At 36.1% G+C, this 12,027-nt stretch overlaps 1 protein-coding gene across 12 annotated transcripts in view; it reads right to left on the bottom strand.

The window, feature by feature from the left end:
* Positions 1-7,064: 7,064 nt before the first annotated feature.
* Positions 7,065-12,027, bottom strand: part of SGIP1 (SH3GL interacting endocytic adaptor 1) — a 247,962-nt gene continuing 242,999 nt past the window's right edge. For all 12 annotated transcript variants that reach the window (XM_049879515.1, XM_049879514.1, XM_049879520.1 and 9 more), the window contains 2 exons: positions 11,662-11,826; positions 7,065-9,695 (listed from right to left, as the gene is read on the bottom strand). In XM_049879515.1, the coding sequence (XP_049735472.1) occupies positions 9,673-9,695; positions 11,662-11,826 (188 nt within the window). In that variant the 3' untranslated portion in view covers positions 7,065-9,672. The remainder of the gene's footprint in view (positions 9,696-11,661; positions 11,827-12,027) is intronic.

The raw sequence follows: 12,027 nt of genomic DNA, 5'->3' as shown, positions 1-12,027 counted from the left end.
TACCTCTCAATTTATAGTCTATGAATCGGGATCGACTCGACCGCTACGGGTTTGGTTTTTTTTGGTTTTCCTTCTCCATACTACCCCCTCCCAGGTCCGTAGCTCCTCTGCAAACCAAAAACAAAATCAAACCCTGTAGGGACCCTCCTGAGGGGGCAGTCTTTGGGGGTAGAAATAGGATAATGCCACTAAGCTCCTAGCCTAGTGCATAGCCCATGATGAGCGCTTGGTGACGATAGCCACAGCTAACAATAGTCATACATTAGCGTTACAGTATAGCAAGCCAAGTGTTAGGATAATCCCTTGTCAACACGGAGGAAGAACATTAAAGTTTTCTGGTCTATCCTAATCCCAATTCACAGTGTGATAAGAACAGGATTTTTGAATTTTTTTTTTTTCCTATGTACTTACGAGGTAGGAATTGTTAGGAACTGATATTCTCATTTAATCTGCTCATTGACGCTATGGTATAAAAACCAAAACCAAACCCATTGCAGCTGATTTCTGACTCGTGGCAACCCCATGTGTTACAGAATATAACTGCTCCATAGGGTTTTCTTGGCTGTAAGCTTTATGGAAGCAGATTGTCAGGCCTTTCTTTTGCTGTACCACTGGGTGGATTAGTAAATTGTTTGGGTCACCCTTATGATTAAAAAAAAAGACCAAACCACCAGTTGATGTCAATCATAGCTACCCTACAGGACGAAGTAGAACTGCCCCACAGGGTTTCCAAGGCTGTTAAAGCTTAGGGAAGCAGACTGCCACATCTTTCTCCTGTGGAGTGGCCGGTAGTTTACAACTGCTGACCTTTTGGTTAGCAGCCAAGTGCTTTCACCACTGCATCACCAGGGCTCCTTTCCCCTTATGATATAGGGGACATTAACAGTTTTTTTTTTTTTTTTGTCAGATAAGAAAATGGAGAATCATTGGCTCGCTCAGTTCTATAGTTAAATTGTGGAGCTGGATTTGTTTTGATATAAAACCCTTGGACTGTGCCAACCCTTTGTCCATTTACCCACCCTAGACATGCAGTTAAGTTTTGCAGAGGATCAGGTAAATTTTAAGAGGCTAGCAATAAAAAAGGTTCACAACTCAATTTCTTTTTATAGTTTTCATTTATTTTCCAGAAAAAAAAATTAAATAACAACTTACTTAGATATGTCATCTTGTTCTCATGTATAGAATTAAACTTTGTTTTGAAATGGGAACCCTCATAGCAGTAACATTTCATAATAGATAATTGGCATATTCAGGATTTTGTGAAATGGGCGATTGGGAAAATTAAGAAGGAAAAAAATTATAAAAATCATTATTTACAAAAAGGGATATCCACACTTTTTCTAACCTATGAGGCAAATAACGTTAAAATGTTCTCATGATTATCTTCAACAAGTCAATACTCCACATTCATATCACCGTTGCTCAGCACAGAGCTTTCTGCAGCCCTGTGAAGGCAATGCGCCTTTGCTTCTCTTGCCTGGTTTCTCTTGAGCACAGAAGAGAAGCAATAAAGCTTTCATCACAGACGAAGCAGTAACGGCTGTTAGAATAAAGTATACTCTGTTGGATTGCACATGGAGGAAAAAAGGTCAGGCATTGACATTCTGACTAAATTTTAAAGACATACTTGAGTATCTTACTCCACAATTCCTTTAAAAAATATCTTATACCCAAAGTGTTTTGTGAAATTTTATACTCAGTACAAGATCATAAAGAAATTCACTCTATTTTTTGCTGCGTAGATCACAGAGAACTCTAAATAAATTCTACCACCAAGTTGAAGTACATACTAAAAGCATTTTCCTTAAGACAAGTGACTAAATTTCATTACCTTTAGAAACACAGCCAAATTCCTCTCAGAGATTCTTTTCCCAGTTTCTCTTATTGTTAAAATACAAGCCAAAAAAGGTGGCGGGGGGGGGGGTGCGGGGAGAGAGAATCAAGCCTTACATTGCCACTTACTCGGGAAGAAAATAAAAATTTGAGCATTTCTTTTATATAGACCTTTTCCGAGGCAAAGTGAAGAAACAAAAAAATTTTTTTTTCAATTGAAACACAGTCATGATCAAATAGTTTAAAAAGCCAACCCTATAAATTACTGCTTGGTCTGTAATGAAGACCAGCTTATAGGTAAGATTAGCATATTACCACACCAACACTTGTTTTTTTTTTTTTTTAGTTACTCAGCTGCACTGGGTTTTAGATTAACAGAGAGAGTGAGAGAGGCTGAGGGAGGGAGAGAGAGAGAGACTGAGGGAGGGAGGGAGAGAGAAAGAGAGACTGAGGGAGGGAAGGAGAGAGAAAGAGAGACTGAGGGAGGGAGAGAGAGAGACTGAGGGAGGGAGGGAGAGAGAAAGAGAGACTGAGGGAGGGAGAGAGAGAGACTGAGGGAGGGAGGGAGAGAGAAAGAGAGACTGAGGGAGGGAGAGAGAGAGAGACTGAGGGAGGGAGAGAGAGAAAGAGATCCCACAGGAGCCAGTCTCCCTTGTGCATGTCCATTTACCAAAGCAAGAGTTACATACTAACCTGCAAAATCATCACAGCTGTAAGAATTACTATCCTAGCAAATGATAAAGAAAAATCTGGCTTTGGACCTTGGGACGGTGACCCCTATGAGAATCATTTGGCATATCATTTAAAATAGTTTAAAGTGATGATGCATGAATAACGTTAAGCATTTGTTTTGCCAGAAATGAGTGAAAATATCAGTGAAGTAAGAATGGGTGAGATGAAATTAACACTTGCAAGATCTGCTCATTTAATGGACATTTTAAAATTACAAAGGGCCCAGAAACTCTAAAGGAATTAAAAATTGAACTATAATTAGAGAAGCATAAAGTGATTTTATAGACGGGAATTTTTTAAAGGAATTCTGTTGAATTTGTGTAAAAACAACTGATTTGCAAAATAAAACAAAGCAAAAAAGAACTGCGTGCGAAATGCTGATTAGGTGAACGTGGGGTCCTGCACAATCCACACTAATAGTACATTTCTCTTAGCTTTAACTAAAATGCTTTTCAGGTAATTTCTAACAAGTTTATTTAAAAATACTGCCAACATTCCTCTATTAAGGTTCAATTTCTTAAAGCTGTTAAATAAAATACTATCAAAGACTGTTCACAAGCATTAATTTCATTCTGCAAAGAATTTGCAACACCTTTCAACAGATAGAAACCTTATGTGCTGGTCGTAAGTGTAGGTCTTAATAATTTAAAAATCGAATATAATTTTATTGATTTTGGATATTTTAGGTGGTAAAAGGAAATTCACTAAGAGATACTAATGAAATTTAAAAATAGATAGCAATTCATTTGACGTAGCAGAAATTCAAAGTCAAAACAAAAACCCAAAAGCAAATTTTCAGAGCACTCCTGATTATGATTTGCAATCGTTGAAAGATACATAAAATGGTGTTAGAAAAAAAAAAAAAAAACTTCTCCAAAGTTTTTCAAGATGTGCTGAGAAAAAAAAGTCTTTTCCTGATCCAACAGCTTTCTTAAGCTTCACTAAAATGCTCATATTTGTTGTCAATGTCCAAGGAGAGAAGACTCCCTATAGGACCATCTGTTCTCAGACCACAGTGAAAATTTGTCAGAACTGGTAGATCTAATGGGTAGATCTAAACACAGTGTTGGAAATATTGGACGATAAGTGAATGCAAAGTACCTTTTTCTTCCTTTCTTTTAAACGTGAAGTAACATTTAAAAATATGTTTGTTTTCTGTTGAAACATCTTTTTCTAGAAGGTTGAAGATACATTTAGGGCAGGCAATGTACTCTGCTAGGGATAGAAGAAGACAATCGGAAATACTATAAATGAAAGGAAAAATAATTTTAAAAGCTAAACCTGGAGAAAAAATTTTTATTTCCATGGTGAATGTTGACAAGGAGGTACCTTTCTCTCATAGGAATACGCCTATTTAGGTGTAAAAAAAAAAAAAAAAAATCATTGCCTTAGCATTGATTCTGATTCATAGTGACCATACAGGACAGAGTAGAACTGCCCCGTAGGGTTTCCAAGGAGCAGCTGTGGATTTAAACTGCTGCCCTTTTGGTTAGTAGCCAATCTTTTAACCACTGATAGAAATCAGATATGAAACATGAGGGACAAACAAGAGGTGTGATCATGATCAACTCAGGAGACTCTAAACTTTGACATTCTTTCAAGAATGATATTTAGATTTTGATGAGATATTAAAAATACAACTCTAGCCTGAAGAAGATGACAGGACATCGAAACAATGACACAAGAGAAAGACATTTAAAAAAAAAAAAAAAATTTGGAGACTTAACTGGTCTTCTATCTCACTTTTCCTCCCTACATTCCAAGGCCAAAATTAAACTAATGCTATTCATGTTTAATTCATGATTGAGAGAATTGCATTTAAATGCTGCTTGTTGAATGGAAACTAAAGGAGCAGGAAAAATACAATACAGTCTCCAGAGAAAAGTGCACACAAGAGAGGCGGGTGGGGTGAGTTGCTAGGGCAGAATTTATTTCAAGGAAACATATTTACTTATACTAAATTTCCAGGCTATATTTAGAGGTCACGCTTTCATTTTGATGTTACAAAAAAAACAAAAACAAAAAACCAAGTTTCCATCTTTTTAAAATTGCTGGTCAGGAAACGGTGTGGCAAAATGAGTACATTTAGACTGGGAATTTGCTCAAATGCATTGTTTCAAGAAATATAAAGCTTAACCACACGTACACATACACACACACACACACCCCTACACACAAACTCATGTCCTTAGTAGATACATGCATACTGTACTGTGTCATTCTATTTTAATTGATACCCTGTGATTATTTTGGAAAAAAAAATTGAAAAATACAAGTGATTGGTGCAACTGTTTTGGAATGGGTCTAGTCCATGCTTGTAAAGTATTAAATTCAAAAGCCTGCAAAATAAATAGGACCAACTCACAGGTTAGAGGTCTGCATGTCCCTTGCAAGGGAGGAGGCATTTTTTAAGGACTGGGTATTAGGAATGAAAGACAACTTGCAACATCTCTACTGCTTCCAGTCTTTTAAGACATTGAATAAAAGGATGAAAGCCTGAAAATGAGAGAATGCATTTCGGGCCCTTTGAGACCGAGATAACTTACCAGGGGAATTTCAAGGAAAAGACAGGAATTTTCCTAGAAAAAGCCACCCATCTTTTTTTTTTTTTTTAAAGTTTGGAGAATGTTAAATTGACTGCATAAAAATAAACTAAAAAAAATGGCATTCAACTTATAATTTAACACTTAAATTCTGATATGATGTCAGAAATAAGGACCTTAGAGATCTATTAGGGCAGTGATTCTCAAATTATGGGTGCTTGTCAAAACACATATTCCCAAACCCTATCCAGACATTTTATTCATTCTAAATAGTACAAATTTCTTGATGTACTATCTTCCCGGCTCTGGTGATATAGTGGTGACTAAGACAAATCACTGCCCTCTTTTAATAAATGATGATACATGTGGTCCACAAATCACACTTTGAGAAACACTGACAGTTTTTCAACAACTTTGTTGTTGGAATTGTCCTTATTTGAATATTAATTTTTTATAGTGCCTTTTCCTATAGGTTGCTATGAGTCAGAATTGACTCAATGGCAAGGGTTTTTTTTTTTTTTTTTTTTACCTTGGTATTCAAATAGAATATATATAGTAAAATAAAAGTTTATTTCCTGGAAAGGACAAAGCAAAAAAGGTCAAAGGGCTCCCTCTGTCAGTAACTGAGTTATTCCTAGCTGTGTCACTTTGGGCAAATTAATCTGACCAAGCCTCAATATCATGATTTGTAAAACCTATTGCCATCAAGTGGATTCCAACTCAGTGATCCTATAGGACAGAGTAGAATTGCTCCATAGGGTTTCCAAGGAGTGGCTGGGAGATTTGAACCGCCTACTTTTTGGTTGGCAGTCTGAGCTCTTAACGCCTGCACCACCAAGGCTACATTTGTAAAAAAAAAAAAGGAATGAAAGAGAGTGCCTACAACTTTCGGGTTGATGTAACAATAAAACTGGTACATGGTAAGCAGTAAACTAAGTATGAATTTGTATCGTGTGCCAAATTTAAGTAATCTGCCTAAGAAGCCCTGGTGGTGCAGTGGTTACCCGTTTGGCTGCTAACCAAAGGTCGGCAATTCTAATCCACTGGCAGGTCCTTGGAAACCCTATGCTGACAGTTCTACTGTGTCCTTATAGGGTCGCTATTGAGTTGTAATCCACTCGACAGCAAAGGGTTTGGCTTTTTTTTTTTTTTGGTATCAATCAATTACTGTGACTATATAACTTATAAACTTCCAAAAGGTGGATCTACCTGAGTGAAGTAGAGTCATGGAACTTTGGAGTTGGAAGAAACTTCATAGATGATCTACGTGTTACAGTGGTCTTCAAACTGTGCTCTTGGGAGCTTAGATTTAAACTGCTGGAGTAACTCATTCATTGCTTTAATCTGTTTTGTCTAACAGAATTCCATGTGCAGTTTTATTAGAGAAAAAACCTGCTCTTAAGAAAAGCTTGAAAACTCTTCTAATATCAACCCCTCATTCTATGTATGAGAAATTGAAAAGGACAGTGACTTGTCCAAGGTCACAAAGTAAGCGTTAGAGTCAAGTCACATAGCAAAAGCTGCTATAGACTTACAGGCTTCTTTGAAGAAATGACAAGATGTGAAATTATGGCCTAAAACACTTTGCAGATTGAGACTGAGTGAAAATACATTTAAAAAAACTAAAAAACTTCAAGTCTGACTTTCTGAGGAGTTCCTATCTATTCACTCAAAACCATTTGAAATGTGGACATTCTTTATTTATAGGTGAAACATGTTCCCAAATGCCATACGCGGAATTTTCATTTTGGCTGTTGGTGCAGAGAAGAATAGAGCTTTAAAAAGAATAACAAATTTAATTCTTAGTAATTATAAATTTAAATTAAGATTCATACTAATTCTTAGTAAGAATTTATTTTTAAAAACTTCATGAAAATATGGATTTTATTTGAAAAGAAAACATACTTTCCATGTTGCTGAAAAAAGCAGTATCATTCATGCTTTCTATCCTGCTGGAGTCGAACCTTTTTTAATCATAATGCTCAGGAAATGGTGGTATTATTTTAACCTCTGGAACTGAAAATCATCTTCATAAATATGTACTATTTCTTTTCTGAGGGAGGAATTGACAGTGAACTTGACATAATGTTTCTTTGATTAATGAGACTCTTGCATTGTCTTAGGATCATTTTTCTGAACCTGAACTGTCATTATACAGTACTATGGATACAGGAGATGATAACCTGCAAGATTGAAACAAAAAATGAAACTCCAAAATCTAAATCCCTGACATGAACTTATTATGTTATTTTTTGAAGGGATATATTCTTTATTGATGTTCTGGTTCTTCGAGGTTTAATAATTTTGAAATTACTGACTCCCATTCTGTTTTTTTCACAAAGACTGATTAAGGGATCATAAAATGTTTTCATGCTTTCAAATTTAGTTCCTGGAAACATTTGAATAATTTTAGGGAGTACTGTAATCTATGTTTTCAATTACATTTTTACGATATTAATGAAAATTATTCTTTGGGAAAAAAACTTGTAGTTTAAATACTAATTAATTCTTGAACTACATAAAATAAAACATAAAGATCAAGATATGAGAACCAGTAATATTTACATATTTTAATATGGTTTGTGTTAATATTCAATAAGTTGTTCATGAATTGATTAGTTAAAAACACATTTTTATATTCACATGCTGAATAAGTCTCAATTTTCTGCGGCTTACTTTCAGGTGGTTTCAGTGTTCTGAATTTCCCCATGTTTCATGGGAATTTAAAAGTTCGCATCTTCAATTTTGGCTTCAAAATCGAATTGCATATCTTTACTAAAAATGAGTATATTAACTAGTTTGCTCAAAAAACTTCAACCCATACTGCTCTGGGGTACCAACTGAGAGTTTGTTGGAATAGTAAGAATACTTTCAAGCCAAAACAGATCATTTTGAACATTCTTCTGGTAATAAGCACTAATTTTGGAGTACAAATATTAATTTTTTAAAAGTTCCACTATAAACAAATGCCAGTCGCAATGTATTTTAAAAGTAAGACTTATAAAATTTAATTTGATTCTAAAATTTAAAGGGCTAAAAGTTTCTTTTGTCAAGTATGAATGAATAGAAAATAAAATTTAGCAACTGATGGTAAGTATAACAACAAGAATTACAGTTATTTAATAGTATAACCTAAAACAGGAATTGGTTTGTTTAAAATAAGTTCTATAATTAAAGGAAGACTAATGTTTTCAAATCTTAATGGAGGAAGGCTTCATAGCTGGGACCCTGAAGAAGCACTCTCTTCTCTGAACTTCCATATTGTAGGGCTGGATGGAGCGATGACAGTTACTATCATGCCTTGCAACAGTGAAGTCATGACATAAGTTTTTGAGAACTCTCTTCTTGATTCCCCAAGAACAGCAGAGATTTACAGTTTTAGACAATGAATCTTAATAAAGTATATCTTGTTCATCCAATAGGAAGTTTATTGCACAATACATGTGGCTAGAATTAATTGATAAAGCTTATGGTTTTCTTCCCCAAATGATATAAATGAGGACAATCAAAATTCTCCTTCTGTTTCTAAACAGGGGACTGAAAGTTTTCTGCTAAGACTCTTAGCCTCAATGTTTTGATGCCTCTGGAAAAAAGAGGGAGACACGAGGCTCCATTCCCCTGTGTTGGATGAGCGAGGGCATTTATTCAGAGTGATTGTGCCAAAGTTGTCAATCGGTTCAACTATGGAAAGTCTTTAAATCTTAAAATCCCAATTTTGGTTTTAGTCTGACTGATGATTCTGTCATCTCCACAGAGAGAGGGAGAAGTAGTTAAGACTTCAGCATCTTCTTTTCTCTTGATTATAATTTTATATACTTAAACTTTAAATATGAATTGCTTTCCCTTTTTACACAAGTTATAAAAATAAGAGGCCTTGTTTACACAGTTTGCATTTTTATGAAATTTGCAGTTTGAAAAAAAAGCTTTTTAAAAAGTGGTAATGCTTTCCTTTGAATACGCTGTAACCTTAGAATTTTTTTTTTTTTCTGAAATAGTTTCTGAATTTCAACCCACTAAACATTTGAAGATAGAGTTTTTATTTAGCACTAGAGTAAGACATACTAAAGACTGAATAAAAGTTTTGTTTTTTTTCCTCTGGTTCCACTTAATTTTCTTTGTGTGTGGCACCCCCTTTCTGACAGCTATCGATATAATATTTAAATTTGATATATTGACAAAATGCAATCTACCTCTGTAAGCATTGTGCCATTCAACAGTACTACTATTAAATTTACATACCACAGTTTAAATTACATCCATTTCAGGAATGGTAAAATGCTAAAACTCAAGTGTCTAACTGCCTTACTGGAATGAGTACAATTTACAAATACAATAATTACATTTTAAAACCATTAACAATATTACACCTAGAAGTAAATACTGTACGACTGGTCATCATGGTACTGTGTGAGGGAAATCATTGCTGAAAGTCTCTGAGGTTTCCAGCAGGTATATCCCAAGAGCAGATTTTGGTTTGTTTTCATCAAACCGAAATTAAAACCTGGTTCTCAGATGACAGTCCTCCGTTATATGAATCCTCCAAATCCTTGCACATAAGATTTGATTAGTTATCTGCCAAGTATTTTCCTGTAAAACAAAATGGCATATCAACAGGTTACCTGCTAGTCCAATAATGCAATCATGATGTAAGTAATATATTTATGCTTCCTGTCCTACCCACTGGAACTAAATACTGCATGCCTGGGCAGTGCAACACTGATATGAAAGACATGAAGGTTTTTAAGCTTTCGATTTTCCAGACCAGCTAGCTGCCTTTTCACATTTCCGTATCTGAATGATTTGCAGAGGTTTGGGTTTTGACCAGAATAGGCTGGGAGATTTGTTCCTGAATGTGAGAACCCACCTTGTTATAGGAAAGGTGACCATATACTTTATTTTCCAATCTGAATCATTTTTGAGAGTGAAAGTGGTATTACAATTACATCAGCACAACAGTGCTATCGACATCAGCACAAGGGGCATAAAACCCAGGAATCAGCCCTGCCCAGCAAATCACCCACAAGTATAGTCTCTAGCCTGTAGGGAAATTTGGATTTGTTTTTGTTTCACTTCCAGAAAGAAATCACTATATGGTGGGCCCTGAATGAGCCCGAATTTTGGGGGGAGGGGTGGTTCTGAAAATGTACCTGATTTCTTGGCGCAGTAGTTCTTACAGAGTGATCGCTGGACCAGAAGCATCAGCATCACCCAGGAATTTGTTAGAAATGCAGATTCTCTGGCCCCACCCCAGAATTGCTGAACCAGAAACTCTGCTGGTGGTGCCCAGCAATCTGGGTTTTAACAAGCCCCAAGTAAATCGGACACGTCTTAAATTTTTTCAGAAACACTGTCTTAGAGGCTCCATTGAGTAAAATCAGGTTGGGTGGGGACTGTTGTGAAAGGGAGGCGCAGTGAGTCTGGCTCTGGTGGGGTGTGTGTACTAGGCTCCGGTTTATTTTCAGGAAAGCAAAAACATTTGTTGCCATATATGCTGATTTTCAAAAAATGCTGGAAATCTAGATTTTTTTTTTTGTTAAATCACCTACTTTTTCAATATTGGTTTAAATTACTCTCCTTCTCCTCAACAAATCCTGCTGTGTGTGCCAAATAAAACTTGTCCCATAGCTGCATTCAGCTCATGGGCCACCGATTTCTACCTCTATGGTGTTTCTGTGGTTGAAACGTTGCAAGGTTGCTATTAAAATGAAAATAGATCCTCTCAGTTCTCAGCTAATCCTGACAAGCCTAAATCTGAAAAGTCCTGTTGAAAAACTAAACATTTTCAGGTGGGAGCTAAATGCAAAGGCAGACAGCATTCCTCTTGTTTGTCAATGTGAAAAAAAGTAGAATTTACTCCATTAACCGCAGGACGTTGTTGTGTACCGTCAAGTTGATTCTGACTCATAGCGACCCTACAGGACACAGTAAAACTGCCCCATAGGGTTTCCAAGGCTGTAAATCTTTACGGAACCAGACTGCCACATCTTTCTCCCGTTTGAACCGCCAACATTTTGGTTAGCAGACAAGTACTTAACCACTGTACACCAGGCCTCCTTCCTGCTTGATATGAACACCCATTGCTGTGAAGTTGATTCTGACTCATAGCAACCCAAGAGGACAGAGTAGAACTGCCCCATGGGGTTTCCTAGGTTGCAATCTTTATAGGAGCAGATTACCAGGTCTTTTCTCCTGTAAAGATGCTGGTAGGTTCCGACAGCTGACGTTTTGGTTAGCAGCCAAATGCTTAACCATCGTGCCAATAGGACTCCTTTCAACTTTAATATACACAGCTATAAAATGGAAACAACTGGTCAACCTCACATAAAAAAACAGAGCCAGACTAGGAGGCCAAATCCCTCCTGATTTCCAGTTCATTGTCCTACTTTTTCCTCATTCAATCATTGGTTTCTTTTTAATTGGGATGAAAAAACGGGGGTTGGGAGTAGGAAGAGGAAGAGGATGAGAAAATCACAACCTATTTATCCTTACAGAAGAGTTGCTAAGGCAATATTATTTTCCCAAATGAAACTTACAAGATACCTTATTCACTTACCTGCAGCAAACCTTTTTTTTATCAGTGAAAATCGATACCCTGCTCCAACAAGTTCAATGTCACAGCCAGAAAGGGTGCTTCCTTCACTTGTGAACTGCACAACCAATGGGGAAGGTTTGCTTGGACCATCAGATAACTGGAATCTTGCCAATAAAGAACCTACTCCTAAAAAAAAAAAAAAAAAGTATTATTACAAGATAGTAGTTAACATTCTGGAAATGATCTTGGAAATTGTATTCAAATGTTAACCTACAAGATCTAACGGAAATAGTATATACTTCACTGACAAAAATGGTGGTGAGTAAAATTTATCATGAGCAACTTCTTTTTTTTTGCATGCTGTTATAATTTAGCAAAATGGTACTT

This window comes from Elephas maximus, chromosome 3 (assembly GCF_024166365.1).
Source record: "Elephas maximus indicus isolate mEleMax1 chromosome 3, mEleMax1 primary haplotype, whole genome shotgun sequence".
NCBI lineage: Eukaryota > Metazoa > Chordata > Mammalia > Proboscidea > Elephantidae > Elephas > Elephas maximus.
This window is presented reverse-complemented; position numbering and strand designations above follow the sequence as displayed.